The sequence below is a fragment of the Somniosus microcephalus genome, unplaced genomic scaffold (assembly GCF_052327205.1).
Source record: "Somniosus microcephalus isolate GS21.2 unplaced genomic scaffold, FLI_Smic_1.0 unresolved_chr1, whole genome shotgun sequence".
Classification (NCBI taxonomy): Eukaryota; Metazoa; Chordata; class Chondrichthyes; order Squaliformes; family Somniosidae; genus Somniosus; species Somniosus microcephalus.
In genome coordinates, this window is record NW_028225179.1 from 86,432,767 (window position 1) to 86,460,725 (window position 27,959).

The 27,959-nt window shown below is 51.4% G+C and overlaps 1 protein-coding gene across 3 annotated transcripts in view; it reads right to left on the minus strand.

Moving 5' to 3' along the window:
- The window catches only part of LOC147095556 (class I histocompatibility antigen, F10 alpha chain-like), an 86,095-nt gene that overhangs the window by 50,383 nt on the left and 7,753 nt on the right, over nucleotides 1–27,959 (minus strand). For all 3 annotated transcript variants that reach the window (XM_085974683.1, XM_085974682.1, XM_085974681.1), the window contains exons 2-3: nucleotides 21,085–21,345; nucleotides 4,882–5,157 (exon numbers count right to left, since the gene is read on the minus strand). In XM_085974683.1, the coding sequence (XP_085830809.1) occupies nucleotides 4,882–5,157; nucleotides 21,085–21,345 (537 nt within the window). The remainder of the gene's footprint in view (nucleotides 1–4,881; nucleotides 5,158–21,084; nucleotides 21,346–27,959) is intronic.

A 27,959-nucleotide genomic window follows, 5' to 3' on the forward strand; every position in this document is an offset into this window, starting at 1 on the left:
GGAGCAGCCAAACGACCAGCCAGACGCCCAGCTACAACAGCCACAGCAGCCGGCTTGGCTGCGAGCCCTCAAACCACCGTACCTGGATCTAAATCCACAAGCAACAAACGCAGCCCTCGACTTCAAACACTGGCTGTGCTGCTTCGAATCCTACCTGGAAGAATCCGGCGTCCCTCAAAGATCCAAACTAAGAGTTCTGACCGCCCAAGCGAGCCCTAAAGTATACGCACTCATCCAGGACATTACTACTTACGAGGCCGCTATCAACCTACTGAAACAGCAGTACCGGAGCCCGGTAAATTCCATGTATGCCAGACACCTCCTAAGATCCCGCCCGCAACAGCCAGGAGAGTCTGTAGCTGAATTTTTACGGGCGCTACGAACACGCGGCAGGGACTGTGACTTTAAAGCAGTATCGGCTGCAGAAAACACTGAAGATAACATCCGCGATGCCTTCGTGAAAGGCCTTCAGTCCGACTACTCACGGCAGAGACTGCTGGAATCAAAGGACCTCGACCTGAACACAGCTGCAGCCTTGGCCTACTCCCTAGAAGTGACCCAGCGGGACCTCGAGGTGTATTCCAGGTACAGTTCGCGACTCTGGGACTCGGGCCCGACCCCGACCGCAATACCCCTCGTAGCGCCGCCCCCGGGACCTACCTCAGCGTCGGCGTCCAGGACCCGATCGGGACCGCCACCCCCGGTACCGGCTGCGACTTCGGACCCCCGCGACCGGGCCGCCGGCTGCTTCTTCTGTGGGCAGGCGAAACACCTGAGGTCGCGCTGCCCAGCCAAAAACGCGACGTGCTCCAGCTGCCTGAAGAAAGGCCACTTCGCGAAGGCCTGCAGAGGGAGAGCAGCAGAGGCCAGCAGTGCCTCATGCGAACTGTGGGGCGGCCATCTTTTATCAAGGCCACAGATGAGCAATGGGGGCGGCCATCTTTGATCCAGGCAACCGACGCCAGCAGTGCCTCATGTGGGTTGTGGGGGCAGCCATCTTCTCCGCCATTTTGCCCCACCTCGTGGGCGCCTCCATTTTACCCACCACGCTCGACCGCCACCTTACCTCCAGACCTGATGACTGCTTCACCTACAGACTACAGCGACCCGCTCAGCCACACACTAGCCTCTGTCACGCTAGGCCAAGCTCGCCCGCATCAGCTGTCCAAGTCAATGATGGACATCAAAGTAGACGGCCATGCCACGACCTGCCTGTTCGACAGCGGAAGCACTGAGAGCTTCATACATCCAGACACGGTGAGCCACTACTCCCTCACTGTCCAGCCAACGCGCAACCGGATCTCGATGGCATCGAGGTCCCACGCCACAGACATCAGCGGCTACTGTGTTGTGACCCTGTCGGTTAAGGGCACGGAGTATAAAAACTTTAAACTCCTCGTCCTGCCCCAGCTATGCGCTGCCGTCCTACTAGGGCTGGATTTTCAATCCCACCTCCAAAACGTCACTCTAGCATACGGTGGACCCCTCCCCCCACTCACAGTCGACAACCAGCAGCCTTTAAATCGCCCACCGCGTAACACCTGCGGCCTATCCACCCTCAAGGTCCCGCCACCTTCCCTGTTCGCGAACCTCACCCCCGACTGCAAACCCGTCGCTACCAAGATCAGGCGGTACAGCGCCGGGGACAGAGCTTTCATTAGCTCTGAGGTGCAGCGTCTCCTGAAGGAGGGCATCATCGAGGGGAGCAGCAGCCCCTGGCGTGCCCAGGTTGTAGTCGTTAAGACCGGCAATAAAAACCGCCTGGTCATCGACTACAGCCAAACCATAAACCGGTACACCCAGCTGGACACATACCCCCTTCCCCGCATATCTGATATGGTCAATCAGATTGCTCAATACCGGGTATTCTCTACCATCGACCTTAAGTCGGCCTACCACCAACTCCCTATCCGCCCCGAGGACCGCCAGTATACCGCCTTCGAGGCGAATGGCCACCTCTACCACTTCCTTAGGGTCCCCTTCGGCATCACCAACGGGGTTTCGGTCTTCCAAAGGGAGATGGACCGGATGGTTGACCAGAACGGGCTGCAAGCCACATTCCCCTATCTAGATAACGTCACCATCTGCGGCCGCGACCGGCAAGACCATGACGCTAATCTGGAAAGATTCCTCCGTACGGCCCAACGGCTGAACCTCACCTACAATAAGGAGAAATGTGTGTTTAACGCCTCGCGCCTTGCCATCCTCGGCTGCGTAGTAGAGAACGGAATCATCGGCCCCGATCCCGAAAGAATGCGTCCCCTCATGGAGCTACCCCTTCCCCACTGTCCAAAGGCGCTGAAGAGAACCCTGGGGCTCTTCGCCTACTATGCCCAATGGGTGCCGAATTATGCGGACAAAGCCAGACCCCTCATGAAGTCCACCTCCTTCCCCCTTACGGAAGAAGCGCGCGCGGCCTTCTCCCTCATCAGGGGAGACATTGCTAAGGCCACTATGCACGCAGTGGATGAGTCCATCCCCTTCCAAGTAGAGAGCGATGCATCCGACTTCGCCCTAGCCGCTACCCTCAACCAGGACGGGAGACCGGTGGCCTTCTTCTCAAGGACCCTACAGGGCCCTGAGATCCGACACTCTTCGGTCGAGAAGGAGGCCCAGGCGATTGTGGAGGCGGTACGCCGCTGGAGGCATTACCTCGCAGGCAAGCGATTTACCCTCCTCACCGACCAGCGTTCGGTCGCTTTTATGTTTAATAACCAGCTGAGGGGTAAAATCAAGAACGACAAGATCTTGAGGTGGAGAATCGAGCTATCCACCTACGATTATGATATCTTGTACCGGCCTGGTAAGCTGAACGAACCCCCTGACGCTCTATCGCGAATTACATGCGCCAACGCGCAAATTGATAGACTTCAGACCCTCCACAACGACCTCTGCCACCCCGGGGTCACCAGGCTTTACCACTTCATTAAGGCCCGCAACCTGACCTACTCCATCGAGGAGGTCAGGACCATGACCAGGAACTGCCAGACCTGTGCCGAGTGCAAACCGCACTTCTTTAGGCCGGACAGAGCAAGCCTGATCAAGGCCACCCGCCCCTTCGAGCGCTTGAGCATCGATTTTAAGGGGCCCCTCCCGTCCTCTGACCGTAATGTGTACTTCCTCAACATTGTTGAGGAGTACTCCCGTTTCCCCTTTGCCTTCCCCTGCCCAGACATGACCAGCACCACGGTCGTTAAATGCCTGAACGACCTCTTCGCCTTGTTCGGGTTCCCAAACTATATACATAGTGACCGGGGCGCCTCCTTCATGAGCGAGGAACTCCGTCAGTTCCTATTAGCGAGAGGCATCGCCACTAGCAGGACCACCAGCTACAACCCCCGAGGGAACGGCCAGGTGGAAAGAGAGAACGCGACGGTATGGAAGGCCGTCCTCTTAGCCTTAAAGTCTAAGGGCCTCCCAACCTCTCGCTGGCAGGAGGTCCTCCCGGCGGTGCTGCATTCCACCCGGTCACTACTTTGCACTGCCGTTAACGCCACCCCCCATGAACGAATGTTTGTTTTCCCCAGGAAGTCGACTACGGGAACCACGCTACCAACCTGGCTGACCTCTCCGGGGCCTGTCTTGCTGCGAAAGCACGTGAGGGCCCATAAAACGGACCCCCTGGTCGAGAGGGTGAACCTCCTGCACGCCAACCCCCAGTACGCCTACGTGGCATACCCAGACGGGCGGGAGGACACAGTCTCCTTACGAGACCTCGCACCCTCGGGCACTCCGGAGACACCACCGCTACCCCCCCCCCACCACCCCCCCAATTCCAGCCCAGGTAGACGGTACGCCGGAACCCCAAGAGCCTTCGCCTACCTCGCAGACGCCAGCATTAACACCGGAGAACGCAACACCGCCGCTGCGACGATCAGACAGGCTTACGAGGCCTCCGGACAGACTGACATACCAGAACTGGTAGTACACTTCACCCCGCCGGACTCAAATCTAACCAAGGGGTGAATGTGGTAAACCACTTTTATCGTTCACTATCGTTACACTATAGTTATCACTGTTAGATCGTTTCCCTATAGTTATCACTGTTCACATTGTTGTATCACTGTACGAGGTCGCCTCTTGTCACGCTGCTATACCTGGGCTGACCACTGCCGACTCCGCCCATGGCTCCACCTACCTGCCCAGGTATAAAGGTGGTCGACTGGCTGGTATTCCTCCTTCTTGGATCCGATCACCCACGAGGGTGGGCTCTGTTATTTAGTCAATAAAAACCTATAGTTACTTTCTTAACTCGTCGCTTTTCATTGGACGAATTGATAGGTATATCACAGGGTACTGAATTTGGATGATCAGCCATGATCTCATTGAATGGCGGAGCAGGCTCAAGGGGCCGAATGGCCTACTCCTGCTCCTATCTTCTATGTTTCTATGTTTCCCTTTTGTCATCAATTTTTTGGTCCTCCTTTGCTGAATTCTAAAATCCTTCCAATTCTCAGGCTTACTACAATTTTTGGCAACATTATAAGCCTCTTCCTTTAATCTAATACCATCATTAAATTCTGTTGTTAGCCATGGTTGGACTATCTTTCTGTGGGATTTTTATTCCTTAAGGGAATGTATCTTTGTAGTGAATTATGAGTTATTTCATCAAAAGTTTTGCATTGCTTATCTAGCAACTATCTTTTAATCTGGTTTCCCAATCTACTTTAGCCAACGCGCCTCTCATATCTACTATGTTTGCTTTGTTCAGATTTAAGACCCTAGTTTCAGACTTAACCAAATCCACTCAAACTCAATTTAAAATTCTATCATATTATGGTCACTCTTCCCCAGAGGCTCCTTTACTGTAAGATTATTAATTAACCCTGTCTCATTGCACAATACTAGATCTAAACATGGGATGAAAATGGAAATAAATACCTTTCCTTTCAAAATATTTCTTTCCAAAGTGCAAACGTGTTTTCAAACGTTCAACAAGTTCTACTTCCAAGTGCCACTTCCAATGCGTATTCCAGGATTCGTCATAATCCCATTTCTCCTTGGTCTTCACTGCAAAGGCGTTGGATGCGACCCATCTCATTTGGTTTGCTTCTAAACTAATATAGTCATTTCCATCAAATCCAACACGCATCGTTCTCTTAATGGAGCCATCTTCAGTGATCTCAACAGTCCTTATCAATTGCAACATGTGAATTCCTGTAGTGACCAACAAAGAATCAATCGTTAATTGAAAATATCCCTTTATTACACAGGCAGCGAGTCTATCTATATCCTCTACAGTAATAGGAGGGGTTAGAGTCAAAAATAGTCTGATCAGAGGGGAAAAGGGACATAAAAGTATCAGGTAGAAATGGGGGTGGCGGGGGGAGGGCGCTGGGGGGGTTAGTGCCAGAGTCCCTCTGCAGGCTCAGTATTACAGTAACAGATCCCTCTGCGGGCTCGGTATTACAGTAACAGATCCCTCTGGGGGGCTCGGTATTACAGTAACAGATCCCTCTGGGGGGCTCGGTATTACAGTAACCGATCCCTCTGGGGGGCTCGGTATTACAGCAACAGATCCCTCTGGGGGCCCGGTATTACAGTAACACATCCTTCTGCGGGCTCAGTATTACAGCAACAGATCCCTCTGCGGGCTCAGTATTACAGCAACAGATCCCTCTGGGGGCTCGGTATTACAGTAAAAGATCCCTCTGGGGGGCTCAGTATTACAGTCACAGATCCCTCTGGGGGGCTCGGTATTACAGTAACAGATCCCTCTGCGGGCTCAGTATTACAGCAACAGATCCCTCTGGGGGCTCGGTATTACAGTAACAGATCCCTCTGCGGGCTCAGTATTACAGCAACAGATCCCTCTGGGGGGCTCGGTATTACAGCAACAGATCCCTCTGCGGGCTCAGTATTACAGCAACAGATCCCTCTGGGGGCTCGGTATTACAGTAAAAGATCCCTCTGGGGGGCTCAGTATTACAGTCACAGATCCCTCTGGGGGGCTCGGTATTACAGTAACAGATCCCTCTGGGGGGCTCGGTATTACAGTCACAGATCCCTCTGGGGGGCTCGGTATTACAGTAACAGATCCCTCTGGGGGGCTCGGTATTACAGTCACAGATCCCTCTGGGGGGCTCGGTATTACAGTAACAGATCCCTCTGGGGGCTCGGTATTACAGTCACAGATCCCTCTGGGGGGCTCGGTATTACAGCAACAGATCCCTCTGGGGGGCTCGGTATTACAGCAACAGATCCCTCTGGGGGCTCGGTATTACAGCAACAGATCCCTCTGGGGGCTCGGTATTACAGTAACACATCCTTCTGCGGGCTCGGTATTACAGCAACAGATCCCTCTGCGGGCTCAGTATTACAGCAACAGATCCCTCTGGGGGCTCGGTATTACAGTAAAAGATCCCTCTGGGGGGCTCGGTATTACAGTAACAGATCCCTCTGCGGGCTCGGTATTACAGTAACAGATCCCTCTGCGGGCTCGGTATTACAGTAACAGATCCCTCTGGGGGGCTCAGTATTACAGTAACAGATCCCTCTGGGGGGCTCGGTATTACAGTGACAGATCCCTCTGGGGGGCTCGGTATTACAGTAACAGATCCCTCTGGGGGGCTCGGTATTACAGTAACAGATCCCTCTGCGGGCTCGGTATTACAGTCACAGATCCCTCTGGGGGGCTCAGTATTACAGTAACAGATCCCTCTGGGGGCTCGGTATTACAGTAACAGATCCCTCTGGGGGGCTCGGTATTACAGCAACAGATCCCTCTGGGGGGCTCGGTATTACAGTAACAGATCCCTCTGGGGGGCTCGGTATTACAGCAACAGATCCCTCTGGGGGGGCTCAGTATTACAGCAACAGATCCCTCTGGGGGGGCTCAGTATTACAGCAACAGATCCCTCTGGGGGCTCGGTATTACAGTAAAAGATCCCTCTGGGGGGCTCAGTATTACAGTCACCGATCCCTCTGGGGGGCCCGGTGTTACAGTAACAGATCCCTCTGGGGGGCTTGGTATTACAGTAACAGATCCCTCTGGGGGCTCGGTATTACAGTAACAGATCCCTCTGTGTGCTCGGTATTACAGTAACAGATCCCTCTGGGGGGCTCGGTATTACAGTAATAGATCCCTCTGGGGGGCTCGGTATTACAGTAACAGATCCCTATGGGGGGCTCAGTATTACAGTAACAGATCCCTCTGGGGGGCTCGGTATTACAGTAACAGATCCCTCTGGGGGGCTCGGTATTACAGTAACAGATCCCTCTGGGGGGCTCGGTATTACAGTAACAGATCCCTCTGGGGGGCTCGGTATTACAGTAACAGATCCCTCTGCGGGCTCGGTATTACAGTAACAGATCCCTCTGGGGGGCTCGGTATTACAGTAACAGATCCCTCTGGGGGGCTCGGTATTACAGTAACAGATCCCTCTGCGGGCTCGGTATTACAGTAACAGATCCCTCTGGGGGGCTCGATATTACAGCAACAGATCCCTCTGGGGGGCTCGGTATTACAGTAACACATCCTTCTGCGGGCTCGGTATTACAGCAACAGATCCCTCTGCGGGCTCAGTATTACAGCAACAGATCCCTCTGCGGGCTCGGTATTACAGTAACAGGTCCCTCTGGGGGGCTCGGTATTACAGTAACAGATCCCTCTGGGGGGCTCGGTATTACAGTAACAGATCCCTCTGGGGGGCTCGGTATTACAGTAACAGATCCCTCTGCGGGCTCGGTATTACAGTAACAGATCCCTCTGGGGGGCTCGGTATTACAGTAACAGATCCCTTTGGGGGCTCGGTATTACAGCAACAGATCCCTCTGGGGGCTCGGTATTACAGTAAAAGATCCCTCTGGGGGGCTCAGTATTACAGTCACCGATCCCTCTTGGGGGCTCGGTATTACAGTAACAGATCCCTCTGGGGGGCTCGGCATTACAGTAACAGATCCCTCTGCGGGCTCGGTATTACAGTAACAGATCCCTCTGGGGGCTCGGTATTACAGTAACACATCCTTCTGCGGGCTCGGTATTACAGCAACAGATCCCTCTGCGGGCTCCGTATTACAGCAACAGATCCCTCTGGGGGCTCGGTATTACAGTAAAAGATCCCTCTGGGGGGCTCAGTATTACAGTCACAGATCCCTCTGGGGGGCTCGGTATTACAGTAAAAGATCCCTCTGGGGGGCTCGGTATTACAGTAAAAGATCCCTATGGGGGGCTCGGTATTACAGTAAAAGATCCCTCTGGGGGGCTCGGTATTACAGTAAAAGATCCCTATGGGGGGCTCGGTATTACAGTAAAAGATCCCTCTGGGGGGCTCGGTATTACAGTAACAGATCCCTCTGGGGGGCTCGGTATTACAGTCACCGATCCCTCTGGGGGTTCGGTATTACAGTCACAGATCCCTCTGGGGGGCTCGGTATTACAGTAATAGGTCCCTCTGGGGGGCTCAGTATTACAGTAACAGATCCCTATGGGGGGCTCAGTATTACAGTAACAGATCCCTCTGGGGGGCTCGATATTACAGTAACAGATCCCTATGGGGGGCTCGGTAGTACAGTAACAGATCCCTCTGGGGGGCTCGGTATTACAGTAACAGATCCCTCTGGGGGCTCGGTATTACAGTAACAGATCCCTCTGCGGGCTCGGTATTACAGTAACAGATCCCTCTGGGGGGCTCGGTATTACAGTAACAGATCCCTCTGGGGGGCTCGGTATTACAGTAACAGATCCCTCTGGGGGGCTCGGTATTACAGTAACAGATCCCTCTGCGGGCTCGGTATTACAGTAACAGATCCCTCTGGGGGGCTCGATATTACAGCAACAGATCCCTCTGGGGGCTCGGTATTACAGTAACACATCCTTCTGCGGGCTCGGTATTACAGCAACAGATCCCTCTGCGGGCTCAGTATTACAGCAACAGATCCCTCTGGGGGCTCGGTATTACAGTAAAAGATCCCTCTGGGGGGCTCGGTATTACAGTCACAGATCCCTCTGGGGGGCTCAGTATTACAGCAACAGATCCCTCTGCGGGCTCGGTATTACAGTAAAAGATCCCTCTGGGGGGCTCAGTATTACAGTCACCGATCCCTCTGGGGGGCCCGGTGTTACAGTAACAGATCCCTCTGGGGGGCTCGGTATTACAGTAATAGATCCCTCTGGGGGGCTCGGTATTACAGTGAAAGATCCCTATGGGGGGCTCAGTATTACAGTAACAGATCCCTCTGGGGGGCTCGGTATTACAGTAACAGATCCCTATGGGGGGCTCGGTATTACAGTAACAGATCCCTCTGGGGGGCTCGGTATTACAGTGACAGATCCCTCTGGGGGCTCGGTATTACAGTGACAGATCCCTCTGGGGGCTTGGTATTACAGTAACAGATCCCTCTGGGGGGCTCGGTATTACAGTAAAAGATCCCTCTGGGGGGCTCGGTATTACAGTCACAGATCCCTCTGGGGGGCTCAGTATTACAGCAACAGATCCCTATGGGGGGCTCAGTATTACAGTAACAGATCCCTCTGGGGGGCTCGGTATTACAGTAACAGATCCCTCTGGGGGGCTCGGTATTACAGTAACAGATCCCTCTGGGGGGCTCGGTATTACAGTAACAGATCCCTCTGGGGGGCTCGGTATTACAGTAACAGATCCCTCTGCGGGCTCGGTATTACAGTAACAGATCCCTCTGGGGGGCTCGGTATTACAGTAACAGATCCCTCTGGGGGGCTCGGTATTACAGTAACAGATCCCTCTGCGGGCTCGGTATTACAGTAACAGATCCCTCTGGGGGGCTCGATATTACAGCAACAGATCCCTCTGGGGGGCTCGGTATTACAGTAACACATCCTTCTGCGGGCTCGGTATTACAGCAACAGATCCCTCTGCGGGCTCAGTATTACAGCAACAGATCCCTCTGCGGGCTCGGTATTACAGTAACAGGTCCCTCTGGGGGGCTCGGTATTACAGTAACAGATCCCTCTGGGGGGCTCGGTATTACAGTAACAGATCCCTCTGGGGGGCTCGGTATTACAGTAACAGATCCCTCTGCGGGCTCGGTATTACAGTAACAGATCCCTCTGGGGGGCTCGGTATTACAGTAACAGATCCCTTTGGGGGCTCGGTATTACAGCAACAGATCCCTCTGGGGGCTCGGTATTACAGTAAAAGATCCCTCTGGGGGGCTCAGTATTACAGTCACCGATCCCTCTTGGGGGCTCGGTATTACAGTAACAGATCCCTCTGGGGGGCTCGGCATTACAGTAACAGATCCCTCTGCGGGCTCGGTATTACAGTAACAGATCCCTCTGGGGGCTCGGTATTACAGTAACACATCCTTCTGCGGGCTCGGTATTACAGCAACAGATCCCTCTGCGGGCTCCGTATTACAGCAACAGATCCCTCTGGGGGCTCGGTATTACAGTAAAAGATCCCTCTGGGGGGCTCAGTATTACAGTCACAGATCCCTCTGGGGGGCTCGGTATTACAGTAAAAGATCCCTCTGGGGGGCTCGGTATTACAGTAAAAGATCCCTATGGGGGGCTCGGTATTACAGTAAAAGATCCCTCTGGGGGGCTCGGTATTACAGTAAAAGATCCCTATGGGGGGCTCGGTATTACAGTAAAAGATCCCTCTGGGGGGCTCGGTATTACAGTAACAGATCCCTCTGGGGGGCTCGGTATTACAGTCACCGATCCCTCTGGGGGTTCGGTATTACAGTCACAGATCCCTCTGGGGGGCTCGGTATTACAGTAATAGGTCCCTCTGGGGGGCTCAGTATTACAGTAACAGATCCCTATGGGGGGCTCAGTATTACAGTAACAGATCCCTCTGGGGGGCTCGATATTACAGTAACAGATCCCTATGGGGGGCTCGGTAGTACAGTAACAGATCCCTCTGGGGGGCTCGGTATTACAGTAACAGATCCCTCTGGGGGCTCGGTATTACAGTAACAGATCCCTCTGCGGGCTCGGTATTACAGTAACAGATCCCTCTGGGGGGCTCGGTATTACAGTAACAGATCCCTCTGGGGGGCTCGGTATTACAGTAACAGATCCCTCTGGGGGGCTCGGTATTACAGTAACAGATCCCTCTGCGGGCTCGGTATTACAGTAACAGATCCCTCTGGGGGGCTCGATATTACAGCAACAGATCCCTCTGGGGGCTCGGTATTACAGTAACACATCCTTCTGCGGGCTCGGTATTACAGCAACAGATCCCTCTGCGGGCTCAGTATTACAGCAACAGATCCCTCTGGGGGCTCGGTATTACAGTAAAAGATCCCTCTGGGGGGCTCGGTATTACAGTCACAGATCCCTCTGGGGGGCTCAGTATTACAGCAACAGATCCCTCTGCGGGCTCGGTATTACAGTAAAAGATCCCTCTGGGGGGCTCAGTATTACAGTCACCGATCCCTCTGGGGGGCCCGGTGTTACAGTAACAGATCCCTCTGGGGGGCTCGGTATTACAGTAATAGATCCCTCTGGGGGGCTCGGTATTACAGTGAAAGATCCCTATGGGGGGCTCAGTATTACAGTAACAGATCCCTCTGGGGGGCTCGGTATTACAGTAACAGATCCCTATGGGGGGCTCGGTATTACAGTAACAGATCCCTCTGGGGGGCTCGGTATTACAGTGACAGATCCCTCTGGGGGCTCGGTATTACAGTGACAGATCCCTCTGGGGGCTTGGTATTACAGTAACAGATCCCTCTGGGGGGCTCGGTATTACAGTAAAAGATCCCTCTGGGGGGCTCGGTATTACAGTCACAGATCCCTCTGGGGGGCTCAGTATTACAGCAACAGATCCCTCTGCGGGCTCGGTATTACAGTAAAAGATCCCTCTGGGGGGCTCAGTATTACAGTCACCGATCCCTCTGGGGGGCCCGGTGTTACAGTAACAGATCCCTCTGGGGGGCTCGGTATTACAGTAATAGATCCCTCTGGGGGGCTCGGTATTACAGTGAAAGATCCCTATGGGGGGCTCAGTATTACAGTAACAGATCCCTCTGGGGGGCTCGGTATTACAGTAACAGATCCCTATGGGGGGCTCGGTATTACAGTAACAGATCCCTCTGGGGGGCTCGGTATTACAGTGACAGATCCCTCTGGGGGCTCGGTATTACAGTGACAGATCCCTCTGGGGGCTTGGTATTACAGTAACAGATCCCTCTGGGGGGCTCGGTATTACAGTAACAGATCCCTCTGGGGGCTCAGTATTAGTCACAGATCCCTCTGGGGGGCTCAGTATTACATTAACAGATCCCTCTGGGGGTCTCAGTATTACAGTAACAGATCCCTCTGGGGACTCGGTATTACAGTAACAGATCCCTCTGGGAGGCTCAGTATTAGTCACAGATCCCTCTGGTGGCTTGGTATTACAGTCACAGATCCCTCTGGGGGCTCGATATTACAGTAACAGATCCCTCTGGGGGCTCGGTATTACAGTCACAGATCCCTCTGGGGGGCTCGGTATTACAGTAACAGATCCCTCTGGGGGCTCGGTATTACAGTAACAGGTCCCTCTGGGGGCTCGGTATTACAGTGACAGATCCCTCTGGGGGCTCGGTATTACAGTCACAGATCCCTCTGGGGGCTCGGTATTACAGTAACAGATCCCTCTGGGGGGGCTCGGTATTACAGTAACAGATCCCTCTGGGGGCTCGGTATTACAGTCGCAGATCCCTCTGGGGGCTCGGTATTACAGTGACAGATCCCTCTGGGGGCTCGGTATTACAGTCACAGATCCCTCTGGGGGCTCGGTATTACAGTCACAGATCCCTCTGGGGGCTCGGTATTACAGTAACAGATCCCTCTGGGGGGGCTCGGTGTTACAGTAACAGATCCCTCTGGGGGCTCGGTATTACAGTAACAGATCCCTCTGGGGGGGCTCGGTATTACAGTAACAGATCCCTCTGGGGGCTTGGTATTACAGTAACATCCCTCTGGGGGCTCGGTATTGCAGTAACAGATCCCTCGTCGGGCTCGCTATTACAGTAACAGATCCCTCTGGGGGGCTTGGTATTACAGTAACAGATCCCTCTGGCAGGGCTCGGTATTACAGTAACAGATCCCTCTGGGGGGCTCGGTATTACAGTAACAGATCCCTCTGGGGGGCTTGGTATTACAGTAACAGATCCCTCTGGGGGGCTTGGTATTACAGTAACAGATCCCTCTGGCAGGGCTCGGTATTACAGTAACAGATCCCTCCGCGGGCTCAGGATTGTCACAGGAATGAAAAGGGTCAGGATTGCTGCCGGGATCGCGGGCACAGACCTACATGATGCGCTACCTGTGGTCGCAAACCAGCTGTATATTGAGGGTGGGAATTGCTTTCAATTGATGAGTATTGCAGGGTTCCGACGAATAAAAGCGGGGAAATGTGGGTGGAATGATACCTTTCCCCATTGGAAAGCCTGAAATTCAGGTGAAGCCTAGTGCTCTCTCGTCCTGCTTCGCTCTGTCCCTGGCGCAACAGATGTAGTTGTTCCTCACGGTTTAGAGAGGCTTAGTGACCTCCCTGCTATAATGGTTAACTGCAAACTGGGAGATGTCTCTGACGTCACCTGTCGCAGCCTGAAAGAAGCCCATAGCATAAAAGTTGAGGGCCACAGTGGGCTTGTATTAAGTGAATTGGGCCGATACTCTCTGGAGTTTAGAAGAATGAGAGGTGATTTCATTGAAACATACAAGATTCTGAGGGGGATTGACAGGGTGGATGCTGAGAGGATGTTTATCCTGGCTGGAGTGTCTAGAACCAGGGGTCAGAGTCTCAGGATAAAGGGTCGGCCATTTAGGACTGAGATGAGGAGGAATTTCTTCACTCAGAGGGTTGTGAATCTTTGGAATTTTCTGCTCCAGAGGGCTGTGAATGCTGAGTCTTTGAGTCTATTCAAGGCTGAGATCGATAGATTTTTGGACTCTAGGGGAATCAAGGGATATGGGGATTGGGCGGGAAAGTGGAGTTGAGGTCGAGGATCAGCCATGATCTTAGTGAATGGCGGAGCAGGCTCGAAGGACCTACTCCTGCTCCTATTTCTTATGTTCTTATATTGCCAGCCCCAGGCAGTGCTGTCAATGCTCGAGTGTGAGGCCGGAGTTGTGTCTGCAGCAAGTGGCCTTCTTGGTGAAGTGTAGGCACCTCACACATTGCTCCTCTGTGAAATTCAGAGTATCTGCTGTGGATATGGCCTCCTGCACAGTGCACTCCTCCTTCTGCTTCTCCCAGCTGCTCCTGATCCCATGCTGTCTTCTTGGTTGCTCCCCCCTCGTCCAGCCCCAAAGGCAGCCCGAGGAAACTACCCACGACTGCAGGAGACAGGTTTCTGAAAGCGGCCAAAAGCTTATTTGCAGAAGTCAGAATGAAATCAGAAAATAGGGGGAGAAAAAATACCCAGAAGTTAACCGGCAGCCTGAAATGAGAAACCAGCAACTAACCTGTAAGTCATAGGCCTAGAAATTCGGTATAGCCGTGTTTGGGGCGCTAGTCCTGGCGATGCGCAAAATTTAGCACCAGGCGCAATTTAGCGCCACCTAGCGCGATATTGGGTTGCAGCGCCCCTAAAGGTGATTGCGGCGCTAAATCAGGTGCTGCACGCTACTCTTAAGGCGCTAACCCGGCGGTGCAGCCCAATTTCGCCGCGGCGGGGCGCAGCGACAGGTGCTGTCAATAATCACTTTCCCTGAGACACAGTGGCGTCGGCCAGCTCTTAAAGGGGCAGGTCAATTGGCATCACCAGACACACTCACTGCCTTGTAGGCCTTCAAAGCGGTGGGAGCCTACCTGTGGCGCACCAGCCTAGCAAGACATGGAAAGGGTGAGGCAGAGGGCGGAACGCCTCACTGATGGGGCATTGGATGCTTTGTTTGGCGCAGTGGCATCAAGGCCAAGGAAGATGGTCGGAATGTGATTTATGTTTTGGACAGTCTCCCGGGTGTGAGAGGCAGTTATGTGTCAGTGTATCAGTTTTGCTTTCGGTTGCCATAGCTTTCTCATGTTTGAAGGAACCACATTTTGTGTAATGAAACATTTTCTTCATTTACAATGGCCATGCCTTCTATTTACATGCATCTTGCCCTTCACAGACTTGGGGGTATCAGACCGGTTCCATTCCTGTTCTTGGAATTGTTAAGTCTGTGGGTTGTATTGTAAATAATACCCAGACTCCACGATTAACAAAATAAAACAGGTCTTTACTATTCAGAGGTTCGGGCGATTCTGCCCTAGTTAACGTATCACAACCCTTATATACTGGTGTGGTCACTATCGGTATTACAGTATACATGAGCCAACAAATAGTGCCACCCTAAAGTAGTGCTCTTAAAGGCGAACGGTTACATTCAATAGTTCCCTTAAAGGTAAACGGTTACATACACAACACTCCTCCCTTTTTAGCTTATTACTTACAGAATCCCGTTAAACATACAATCTTCAACTTTATATATACAGTTTGCAGATATACTCTCGATGGAGTCAACGTCATATAACTTCATGTTTAACATAACATAATAACATATATAACTTCATGTCAAAACAGATCACAGATTCAGTCTCTGCAGGAACAGTTGCAACATACTTTCAGTGGAACAGTTTACAGGTTCAGTCTCTGTGGGAACAGTTCGTAAATTCAGTCTCTGATCTTAATTCGTTCCAGACAGCATCTTTTCGTAGTGTTTGGCCGGAGGTAGTAGAAGTAATAATATTTTAAACAATTATTATCTTCGGCTTCTTCTATTTCTTTTCTGCCTTTTTACAACTCTTGACGTTTCCATCTTCTCGGCGGCCAGCTGTAATGCCACCAACTCTCTATGTTTTTTAGACCTTAAGTGCTTCCACCGGATTTCAGCACTTTGGGAGTTTCCCTCACAATTTAGGCATACCACATCCTCGTAGTATTCAGTGTCACTCAACAGGTCATGGTCACATTCGGGGTCATCCTGAGTTAGTCCATCGAGAGGCCCTTCTACTTCTTCCTTACCCAACTGGACGCTATCCGACTGCTGTTCCTTCTCTATCTCTCTTTCTTTCCGTCGTAGAGCCACCTTCTCCCGATGTTCCGTAGACTTTTGGTGCTCCTCCATGATTTCTGCACTTTGGGAGTCGAAGTTACAAGCTGGGCAGGACAGGACATCGCAATTTTCGGTGTAGTCCACCAGGTCATGGTAATATTCGGTGTCGTCCTGAGCTAGGCCAGCTAGAGGGTCGTCTATTTCCTCCATACCCAGCTGGACGTTAGCCAGCTCTTGTTCCAAATCCAGACATCTTTCCTGAAGAGACTTCTTCATGTGTACCTCTTCGTCCAGCTTTTTCTTGGCTTTTAGCAAGTCGTTTACTAATGACCTCATTAGTGATTTTAATACTGCAACTTCCTTCAATAATTTAACGAGTTCTGGGACATCCTGCATTTCATGTTCTGCCATGTCTTCCACCACTAATTTTTCATCTATGGATGGAATCTTTACCGATGAGTCAGCCTTGGCCTGAAGCTCATCAAACATTTCCTGCAACCTTTGGACTTCTTGCTCATGGTCAACCTTCAGTTGCTCATGTGCTTTCACCAACACTAGCTTTTCGGAGGTTGCCAAGTTAACCCCTTCCAGGATTGTAGTCTGGGCCTGTTCATACTGTTCTTTCAACTCGTTACACTCTGCTTGCAACAAGTCGTAGAGATGAACTGGAATAAAATCCTGGCTTCCTGAAGATTCCTCTGCAATTGGTGTTTTTGCAATTTCCTGTTGGAGTTCAGCCAAGGCTGCTATGTTATCTGCCTCTCGAAGTCTCACTGCCATCAATTCTTCTTTATTCTTGCAGTCTATCTCAGCCATTTCCCGTTTACTCTCTTTTAACTGAGTGAGTAGCCCCTTATTCTGGGCTGAGAGATATTTCACCTTCTCCTGTAGACCATAGCACTCCTTCTCTGCTCGACATAGCTGATTTCTGCTGATTTGGTTCTGTGTTTCAAGTTCCAACATCCTTTGCTTAGCTTCTTTCAGTTTCGCCCCAATAATCCCCTCTCGCAACATGTCCACATTATTCACATCAGGTAAAGAAGCGTTTCTCTTTTCCATGTCCAAGATTTGTTTCTGCATCTCCTTAAGAGCACACTGCGATTCAACTTCTCTTAACCTTGCCTGCACTAGCTCCGTCTCTAATTGCAGAACAAAATCCTCAGTGTAGCGTGGTTTGCCCTTCTGCTGTATCTCTAGATCATGCAAATATTCTAACTCCTGAACATCATAAGGGAGATGTGATCGGTAATTGGTCACGATGGCTCTATGGTCGCTCTCTGCTTGAGCCAGTAGGTTCTGTTGTCTTTCCAGACTCTCCCATTCGGTGTCATAGAACTTTTTCATTGTTTTCATCTCTTGTACGAGGCGGTAACTTAATTGTTCTAATTGTTGTTGTACTTTGAAATAGCGTTGAGTTCGAGCCCGGTGTTCCTCCGTAATGCATATGTCTGTAGCTTGAACAGACTCAGAATTCTCTGTCTTTATGCACGCCATCGATTTTCCAACCTTAGTCCGTGAGTTCATGTTAACCTTGTTTTTCATACATAAGCTGGACTTATCGTCTTCCGGCTCGGAGTCTGAGCTGCTTGTCTGCACCGAGTCCTCACTCGTCATTGCTTGTAGGTAGTGCCATTCCATGTCTATTTTCTTGATCCACTCCCGTCCTAGAAGTGGTGGTCCTCCCTCAGGTAGTACGTACAAATTCATTCTTGGGTGTACTTTACCCCTATCTCTCACCTTGACTCTTATTTTCCCCATGGGGTATACGTTATGCCCCGTGTATGTCTGTAATACGAACTTGGTATTTCTTAAGGGTATGTGAGAGAATAGTCGGTGGTAGTCCTTTTGATTAATGACTGATACAGCTGATCCCGTGTCCAGCTCCATTCGTACTTGGACTCCAGCTATTTTTAGTGTGACCCAGATCGTCTGTAGATCAGTTACTTTACCCACATTGTGGATTCTCAGACTATCCAACTCCTGGCTGTTTGGGTCTGAGTCTGAATTTTGTTCGTCTGAACTCTTTTCAGCCACCTGATGCACCTTGTTGTACTTTTCTTGTGGTGGTGGTTTCCTTTGCTTGTTGGTCTTCTTTCCGGACCTGCATACCTTCGCGATGTGACCCAGTTTGCCACATTTCCTGCACTCTTGGTTCTTAAACCAGCACTGATTCTGGTCGTGCGTTGTCTTTCCACAACGGTAGCATTTGGAAGTGCTTGCAGTAATTTGGTCCACCCAGAGTGCCGCCGCCTTTTGCTGCATTTCCGCCGTTCCTTTCGCTGCGGCTTCATGCGATGAAGCTATGAGGACAGCCCTGTCCAGTGTGAGGTCGTTTTCTTCCAGAAGTCGCTTCTGCGTTCCTTCTTTGGCCAAGCCGCATACGAACTTGTCCCGCAGCGCCTCTGTCAAATTCCCTCCAAACTGGCAGTATTTCGCTAGCTTACGCAGTTCGACTAAGTATTCCGCATTGCTTTCATCTTGCCTCTGGGTTCTGGCGTAAAATTTAAATCGTTCAGCCAGCATCAACGGTGTGGGGTTCAAGTGATCCTTCAGCACTGCTACGATCTCTTCGAAGGTCTGGTCCACTGGTTTAACTGGTGCTATTAGATGTTTCAAAAGCCCGTATGTTTTTGCTCCCATCGAATTTAACAAAGTTATTGCCTTGTCGTCATCCTCAATTTCGTTGGCTACGCAATATATTTCTATGCGTTCCACATACGTGGCCCAGTCTTCTATTTCAGCATTAAAATCATTAATATTTCCTCGCTTAGGCATCTTCTTCTCTTTTCGAGTACAGTACAAGTATTTCTTTACTTATTATTAATTTTCTTCTCTTCTTGAGAACATCACAAGTATTGCTTTACTTATTCTTATTTTTCCTCTCTTCTTGAGAACACACCAGCCTTTCTGAAAATTCTAATTAATTTTCTAAAATGGCGGTTTCCCGCTTCTGTCTTCTTCCCCAGCGGTTTTCCCGCGAAAAATGGCGGCTTTCCCGCGCTTCTCGCTCTCCCCGCCCACTTCAATGGCGGTTTTCCCGCGCTTGACGGTCTTCCCCCCGTCCCCCGATGCTGTCTTTCAGCCCGAGTGCGGCCCTTATCTCCTGTGCGATCGCCGAAGCGGTTCTCGGCCCTTATCTTAGATGCGATCGCTGGCTCGCGAAGCGCCTCCCGCTCGAAGCGGCTCTCGGCCCTTATCGCTGGTGCGATCGCTGGCTCGCGAAGCGCCTCCCGCTCGAAGCGGCTCTCGGCGCTTATCTTCCCGATCGCGATCGCCCTTGTTCCTCCGACTTCCCCAGCCCTGTCTTTGCAGCCAACGCTGCTCGGCTTACCCACGTCCTCTCCACTCCAGTTTTTTTTAGTCGCTGATGGAGGCTTCAGGGTCCTAATGCCTGTCGTTTCCAGTGGGGTGGTGAGGTTTGGAACCTCTCTTCAACGTCCTGTCTGTGGATGAAGCCGCCGTGGAATAACTGCCGCAGGGTTCGAATCCCATCCTCGTCGCCAATGTTAAGTCTGTGGGTTGTATTGTAAATAATACCCAGACTCCACGATTAACAAAATAAAACAGGTCTTTACTATTCAGAGGTTCGGGCGATTCTGCCCTAGTTAACGTATCACAACCCTTATATACTGGTGTGGTCACTATCGGTATTACAGTATACATGAGCCAACAAATAGTGCCACCCTAAAGTAGTGCTCTTAAAGGTGAACGGTTACATTCAATAGTTCCCTTAAAGGTAAACGGTTACATACACAACAGGAATGGCAGCAAGCATTCCGTGAGAGGGGCCTCGAAGCTACTTCTGATCAGCCTCTGATGTGCAGCCTGAGAAGAGCCGCTCGCGTAGAAGTTCAGGCCAGCAGGCATCTTCTCAGCCACCGACAGATGTCCTGCACCTTATCTGAGGCTGCAGATCTGGCTGAAGCAGCTGGCACAGCTCAGTCACCACCTCCTTTCTAAATCGCAGCCTTCTGACACACTGCTTCTCCGGCATGTTCATGTAGGAAAACTGCTGTCGGAAAACCCTGCCAGCGTAAGGTCTGCTGTGGTGACATCTGTTGGCCATCCTCCGTCTGGCCATGCCCGCCCCCCTCTCCCAGCGTCTCAGTGCCCTTTCCAGATGATTCAGCAGCAGGACGTTCCCCTCCAATGCAGCCCCCATAATAAGTGCCCACAGGAAGGTTCCCCGTTGTTAAGGCTCACCAACAGCAAGGTGATGGTCAGAAGGCTGAAGATCGTCTGCCTGCGCTGGCTCAGTGGTCAAATGGCTCTCAGTGTGCAGCTCAGCAACTCTTTGTAGCTCTCGAGGAAGTTGTGCTCCAAAAATGGCTGCCGCTTTTAAACCACACCAGTCCCCTTTAAATAACGCTCCTCCAGCCCGAGAGCGACTTGGTAAGGCCCAGGTAAGCTGTCACTATTAGCGCCAGGCGCTACGGAGGTGGGCGCCACTGAATTTCTGGTCCGGGGCACCCAAAAGGCGTTGCACACTCAAATGACATCATAATCAGCCTGCGCCCATGAGCGGGCGCTAAGATTTAGCGCCAGCGCTAAATGCATGCTCAATATGGAGCGAGGCGCTAGGCACCTTGCGCCCGCCCGGAAATTGGCTAGCACCCCACTTCTCAGCCTCTTTAGGCGTTAATCGGTGGCGCTAACAACCGAATTTCTCCCCCATAGAATCATAGAAGGCCATTCGGCCCATCGAGCCCGTGCCGGCTCTCTGCATGATCCCTTTAAATAGCACTGCTGCAGGGTCCTTCCTGCCTATTAGCGGCACGAGTTACGTGTTGAGTCAAGCACTGGGGCAACCCAATATGAGAAAAGGGTTCTACAACAAGCGCAGGACCCTTATTTAAATATTTTAATTACTGTTTTTACACGCTTCCGGCACGCCCCCCTGGATCCTATGGAGCAGCCTGATTCAATATGACAGTGCACGTCCGGTGCGGAGTTTGCCTGCCCACTATATTGGATGCTTAGGTACCTGTTTTTGCGCCTGTATAAAGGTGTGAGGCAGAGTGCCCACACACTGTCCACCCCAGTGTCGCAGAGTGCAGTATAACTATGGCTGGGTACCCATCTGGCACCCATGAAACAGGGCAGTCATTGGGAGAGTCCGCTGATCTTACCGGATGTCTGGTTTGTCCCCTTCATTATCGTCTTCAGATTCTCCTTTGCCATGGCACAATGTTTATTCCCTTGATTTGTGAGATGTTCCCAGTACTCCACATTGAAAGAGTCCATCATCCACTGCTGCCGGGCGACTGTCTTGCGGGTATCACTGTCATAATAGGTTACTGGAACTCCATTGATCATTGTCACACCATTGTACTCAGGTCCTTCCGTAGTGCCAGAGATGGCCAGAAACACTGCTGTAAAGGTAGTACTCTCTGTCAAATAAACAATTAAAGGGGCAGGTTAATACACATTTACAAACACTACCACCTGATCAAAGTGAAGCCCCTTCCACCCAGTGACAATCCCCAATAATCCCCTACATTATCTCAATGACAGGAATTACAAAATAAAGCCAGTTAAGGCATTCACTCCAGGGAACGTCCGCCATATCGCAATCAGTACTGAAGAAAATGAATCTCCGTACAAGACAACAGCCAGGCAGGCACCAGTAAATTCCTTTATGGACAAGCAAATGGCCTAGAAATCCATCTGGAACAGTGGCACTAAATGGGCCGTATCAGATCGCCTGCCTGTTATAGGCAGAGTCTGATATTCAGTTACACTGACTGCAATGGAACTGAACATCAGGCTCGAGCGCAGCCGATCCAAAACCGCCTGTTTTGCCCGCCCTGCCCGAGCCGGATTTCTGGGCCAATGTTTCTGGAAGCTGCTTATTCGTTCCATCTAATTTCTTTTAGAATCAAACATTAAACCACCAGCTGCAACTGGGACTCTCTGAAAGCAACAGCTCATTTAAAACCTTGCGGGAAACAAATGATGGGAGAAAGAGGTGCCTGTTTGTCTCCAATCCCCAGTAAAAATGCAGATTTCTTTGTAAAACACTGGCGAGTGAATGAATGGGGTGAAAAACTGACCGTCAGTTAAAGAGCTAACAGATAGCAGGTAGATGTAGGAACAGAGGAACAGAAGTAGGCCAATGGCCTACCGAGTCGACACTGCCATTTTCTGTTGCCATGGTTGCTGTATCTCTAACAACAACAACTTGTATTTGTATAGTGTGGCGGTTCCACCGGGTGTCCCTTACACATATAATGTATATAATTCACTTTAACCTAACTGTACGTATATTACTTACCTGTTTGGGCCATTGCCCCTTTAACTTACCTGTGGGGGCCGTTGCCCCTTTAAGACGCGCCCTAGCGCGCTGACGTCACATCATGCATTGCGTGACGTACGCGCGACAGCCACCGGCACAGCCCGGCCTACCGCGACTTCGGCCGCATCGGCTGTCAGACATGAGCGACGCGATTCCCCGCGGCAAGCGCCGGCTCAGCTCGGCCTCCAGCTCCTGCTACCGCGGTCGCGACTTCGGCCTCAACGGCCAGCCTCCGCACCGGGTGAACGCGCCGACATAGCGGCGCGGGTCACGTGACCGCCCCAAGCGCGGGCCAATGCGCTAGCGTCAGGACGCGGTCACATGACATCCGAAGAGCGGGAAAACGCGACTAAGCGTGATGACGTCATCACGCTCTCCCGAGGACTACGGACTCAGTCCTCGTGGAGTCCCCGTCGGGGTAAGACCTATCTCGCATTGCTCCTGTATAAAGCTAGCTTACCTGTTGTATTTCACCAGTTCCAGTTAATAAACAACTTAGTGATTATTCATCCGAACTCGAACTAAGTTATTTAGTAGGCATTCATCCCGAGAGGTCACACGAATACCTACAATAGCACCATTAACGTAGTAAAATGTCCCAAGGTGCTTCACAGGAGTATTTTAAGACAAAAAATTTGACACCCAGCCACATAAGGAGAAATTAGGACAGGTGACCAAAATCTTGGTCAAAGAGGTAGGTTTTAAGCAGCGCCTTAAAGGAGGAAAGAGAGGTGGAGAGGTGGAGAGGTTTAGGCAGGGAATTCCAGAGCTTAGGGCCGAGGCAACAGAAGGCACGGCCACCAATGGTGGAGCGATTATTATCAGGGATGCTCAAGAGGGCAGAATTAGAGGAGCGCAGATATCTCGGGGCGGGGGGGGGTTGTGGGGCTGGAGGAGATTATAGAGAGGGGAGGGGTGAGGCCATGGAGGGATCTGAAAACAATGATGAGAATTTTAACATCGAGGCGTTGCTTAACCGGGAGCCAATGTAGGTCAGCGAGCACAGGTGTGATGGGTGAACGGAATTCAGTGTGAGTTAGGACATGGGCAGCCGAGTTTTGGATGACCTCAAGTTTACGTAGGATAGAACGTGGGAGGCCGGCCAGGAGTACATTGGAACAGTCAAGTCTGGAGGTACCAAAGGCATGGATGAGGATTTCAGCAGCGGATGAGCTGAGGCAAGGGCGGAGACGGGCGATGTTACGGAGGTGGAAATAGGCGTTCTTTGTTATGCTGCGGATGTGTGGTCGGAAGCTCATTCCAGGGTCCAATATGACACCAAGGTTGCGAACAGTGTGGTTCAGCCTCAGACAGATGTTAGGGAGAGGGATGGAGGCTAGGGAATGGAGTTTGTGGCGGGGACCGAACACAATGGCTTCGGTCTTCCCAATTTTAATTGGAGAAAATTTCTGCTCATCCAGAAATGGATGTCGGACAAGCAGTCTGACAATTTAGAAACCGTGGAGGGGTCGAGAGAACTGGTGGTGAGGTAGAGCTGGGTGTCATCAGCGTACATGTGGAAACTGATGCTGTGTTTTTGGATGATGTCACCAAGGGGCAACATGTAGATGAGAAATAGGAGGGGGCCAAGGATAAATCCTTGGGGGACACCAGAGGTAACGATGCGGGAGCGGGAAGAGAAGCCATTGCAGGTGATTCTCTGGCTACGATTAGATAGAACCTCAATTCCCTGCTCTTTATCTGTATTCCTTAATGCCATTATTCCCATGTAAACATCTATCTCCTTGTTATACACCCCATGGACTTCGTTAGAACAGGGAGTCCACATTCTCACACCGTTTGTGAGCAGTAGGTATTCTTATATTCACTTTTACTCAGCACAGCTCAAAGGAAGTCCTCTGTTAATATCATTCCACCAGGGAAAGAGAGACAGAGGCCTAGAAATTCGGTGGGCTGCGCCACCAGTTAGCGCCTAAAGAGGGCACTCAGTGGTTTTAGTGCCACTGGCCACGCCTCCCACGATATTTAGCGGGGCGCTAATGGCGGCGTTAGCCTGTTGCGCTGCGCCGCCACCGATGATGTCATCGGTGTGCGCAGTGCCCCGCTACCACCCCGATCGCGATATTTGGCAGCGACCGCTTCTGTAGCGCTGCTCGCTAATCGTGCCCAGTTCACGGGGCCTACCTGTGGCGGCAGTGGCGCAAATTAAGGTGGAGGTGCGGGGCGGCCGTTTTTTCGGCGGCCGCCTGCCAGCACCTCCATCCCCGGCCTCCTGTTCTCCCCCCGCGGTTTCGCCGGCTGTTTTCCGAGAGCCTGGCACTTCTCCTCGGTGCCGGGCTCTTTTGCCGGCACCCGCGATCGGTGATCGCGCTGATGCAGGCCCCTCCCCCTTAAGAATGGGAGGAAGGCCTGCAGTACCGCAGCGCGCCATGCCGCAGCGTGTGGCGCTGCGGAACGTTGCGCTGCGATATTCAGTTTCAGCGCCCTAAGAGGGACACGGAGCGCCTCGAGCCTCGCCCCGTGTCACTCTTGTAGTGTATGTGCCTTTAAGTCAGAACTACTTTTGCAGCTCCTGTATACTGTAGTACCGGCAGTGACCACACCTGTATATAAACCTTGCGCATGCTTGTACCCTCCCCCTGTCTTGAGACTACCCTCCTCCAGTAAAGACCTGTTTATTGTTAATTTACAGCATCCGTGTGATTATTGAATAACAGCATATCCTCAGAATCACGGATCTAACAGTGGCGACGAGTGGCGATTCGAATCTACCTGCAACAAAAAAATTAAATAAGTCGAGGCCAGGAACACGGGCGTCGACCACGAGCAACCGCCCAGTCGTCAGGCAGAAAGTGAACATCGCAGGGGAGGCTGTGGAGAGCCGGGCTTGGTTCCCCAGCCACGACGATCAGCAAGAGACTGCCGACAGGTCCAGCGCAGACCCTTCCCGAGCAGCGGCGGCTGGAGCCGACCGACGGCGGAGAGAAAGCCGAGCAGCGTCGACGGGGTAAGACAGAGGGTTAAGCGCGCAGGGCGCAGCCGGGGGTTGAACACCGAGCGGCGTCGAGAAAAAGAAAACAAACCGGAGAGAGAGAGGGTAAAGAAACAGCCGGGTCCAAGACCGAGCGGCGGCAAAAATAAAACAAAAAGAAGAATGCGCAGAGCACAGCCAGGGCTCACGGGCTGAACAGGGTCCACGGGGAGAAGAAGGGAGAGCGCGGAAGACGCCATTTTGTGCCAGCGGAGAAGAAGGGAAAGCGCGGCAGACGCCATTTTTGACAGTTAACTCACACCCAGGGATGCCGAAGAGTGGCAGTATCTCTACGTTCGACAATGAAGTCGAAGATTGGACGACATATGTGGAACGTATTGAGGTGTACTGCAGGGCGAATGAAGTGCCAGATGCTAATAAAGCACTGGTTTTGTTAAATTCCATGGGTGCAAAAACTTATGGGTTACTGTGAAATCTAATAACCCCAGAGAAGCCGGTGAACAAGAATTTTGAAAGCATAGTCGAAATCCTACAGGACCACTTAAACCCCACACCGCTGCTGATAGCAGAACGATTTAAGTTCCATAAAAGGAACCAACGCAAAGACGAAAGCAATGCTGAGTACCTAACGGAACTGCGCAAGCTATCGAAACACTGCCAGTTTGGAGCGGGACTAGCAGATACGTTAAGGGACAAGTTTGTGTGTGGGCTACAAAGTGAAGGAATCAAGAAACGGCTTCTATCGGAAAAGGACCTTACGCTGGACAAAGCTTTCAGCATGGCAGTATCACACGAAGCAGCCGCAAGGAGCGCTGCAGAGATACAACGGAGACCTCAAGAATATGGCACCAATGAAATGTCCTATGGAACAGGGAAGTGCTATCGCTGTGGCAGAACAACACATGACCAGAAAGATTGTTGGTTCAAGGACCAAGTGTGCAGACAGTGTGGGAAAGCAGGACATATAGCAAGAGTCTGCAGGTCTGGGAAGAAAACCAACGGTAAGAGATCTCCACAAGAGAAGTACAAATAGGTACACCAGGTGATGGACAGTGGTTCAGACGAACAGAAAAGTGACACAGACTCTGGAAGCAAGGAGCTGGGTTGTCTGAAACTACATAAGGTAACCGAAATGGAGGATCACCAGACTATCTGGGTTACACTCAAGATAGACGGAGTCCAAGTGAAAATGGAATTGGACACAGGATCAGCCCTAACAGTCATAAACCAAAGGGACTACAAGTGGCTATTTTCACATATACCCTTGAAAGCTACAGAGATTGTCTTGAAGACGTATACGGGGCTAAAAGTCGACCCCAAAGGAAAAATAAGGGTGAAAGTAATATATAAAGGCCAGGAAATACCTAAAATGGATATATATGTATTGCCAGATGGAGGACCACCACTGCTAGGACGTGAATGGATCCGGAAGATACAATTTGATTGGCATTCCATACAGGCACTGAAGGTTGAGGCCAAAAAGGATGATGACGTCACACCTGGACGACTGTCAAAAATGCTAACTGATGCAAAAGAAGTGTTCCAGGAGGGACTAGGAACATTAAAAGGCATAACAGCAACGATTAAAATGGAGGAAAATGCAAGCCCAAAGTTTCTTAAGGCCAGACCAGTGCCTTATGCGATCAGACCAGCTGTTGAAGCAGAGCTGGAAGGGTTGGAACGTTCAGGAGTACCGTCCAAAGTGGACTGGAGCGAGTGGGCTACACCCATCGTTCCTGTAATGAAGAGGTCGTTGAGTAATACGCCTGGGGAATCAAAGAAGGTCCACATCTGTGGGGATTTTAAGGTGACAGTGAACCCAGTCCCTCACACGGTACAATATCCGCTTCCACGAATTGAGGATATTTTCGCATCGCTATCTGGAGGTAAACGCTTCACCAAAATTGATCTAGCCCAGGCATACTTGCAAATGGAGGTAGAAGAAGCTTTGAAACAATACCTTACGATTAACACTCATAAAGGCTTCTATCAATACAACCGGATAGTGTTCGGAGTAGCCTCGGCTCCGGCTATCTGGCAAAGGGCGATGGATCAGGTCCTGCAAGGGATTCCAGGGACCCAGTGTTATTTGGACGACATCTTGGTCACGGGCAAAAATGACAGTGATCACCTCGCCAACTTGGAGAAGGTGCTCACCAGATTAAAGGAGTATGGGCTACGAGCTAATCGCCACAAGTGCGAGTTTTTCCAGAAACAGATCTCGTATTATGGCCACGTCATCGATGAAGAGGGGTTACATAAGTCCCCTGACAAGATTGAGGCAGTAGTCAAGGCTCCAGCACCGGAAAATGTGTCACAACTGAGGTCGTTCCTCGGGCTGGTAAACTACTACCACAAGTTCTTACCAAATTTGTCCACGGTATTACACCCACTGAACACCCTACTGCAAACAGGGGTACCATGGAAGTGGGATGACGAACGTAGACGAGCTTTCCAGAAGTGTAAAGAATTGATCACATCAAAAGAGGTGTTGGCCCATTTCAACCCAGCACTACCAATTCGTTTGGCATGTGATGCATCACCCTATGGTATTGGAGTGGTGCTGTCGCACAAATTCCCAGACGGGCTGGAGAGGCCAGTAGCCTTTGCGTCTCGGTCACTAAACTCAGCCGAGCGCAACTAAGCCCAGATTGACAGGGAGGCCCTCAGCCTAGTATGGGGAGTAAAAAAATTCAACCACTATCTGCATGGACAGAAGTTCACCTTGCTGACTGACCACCAACCACTTGTCTCCA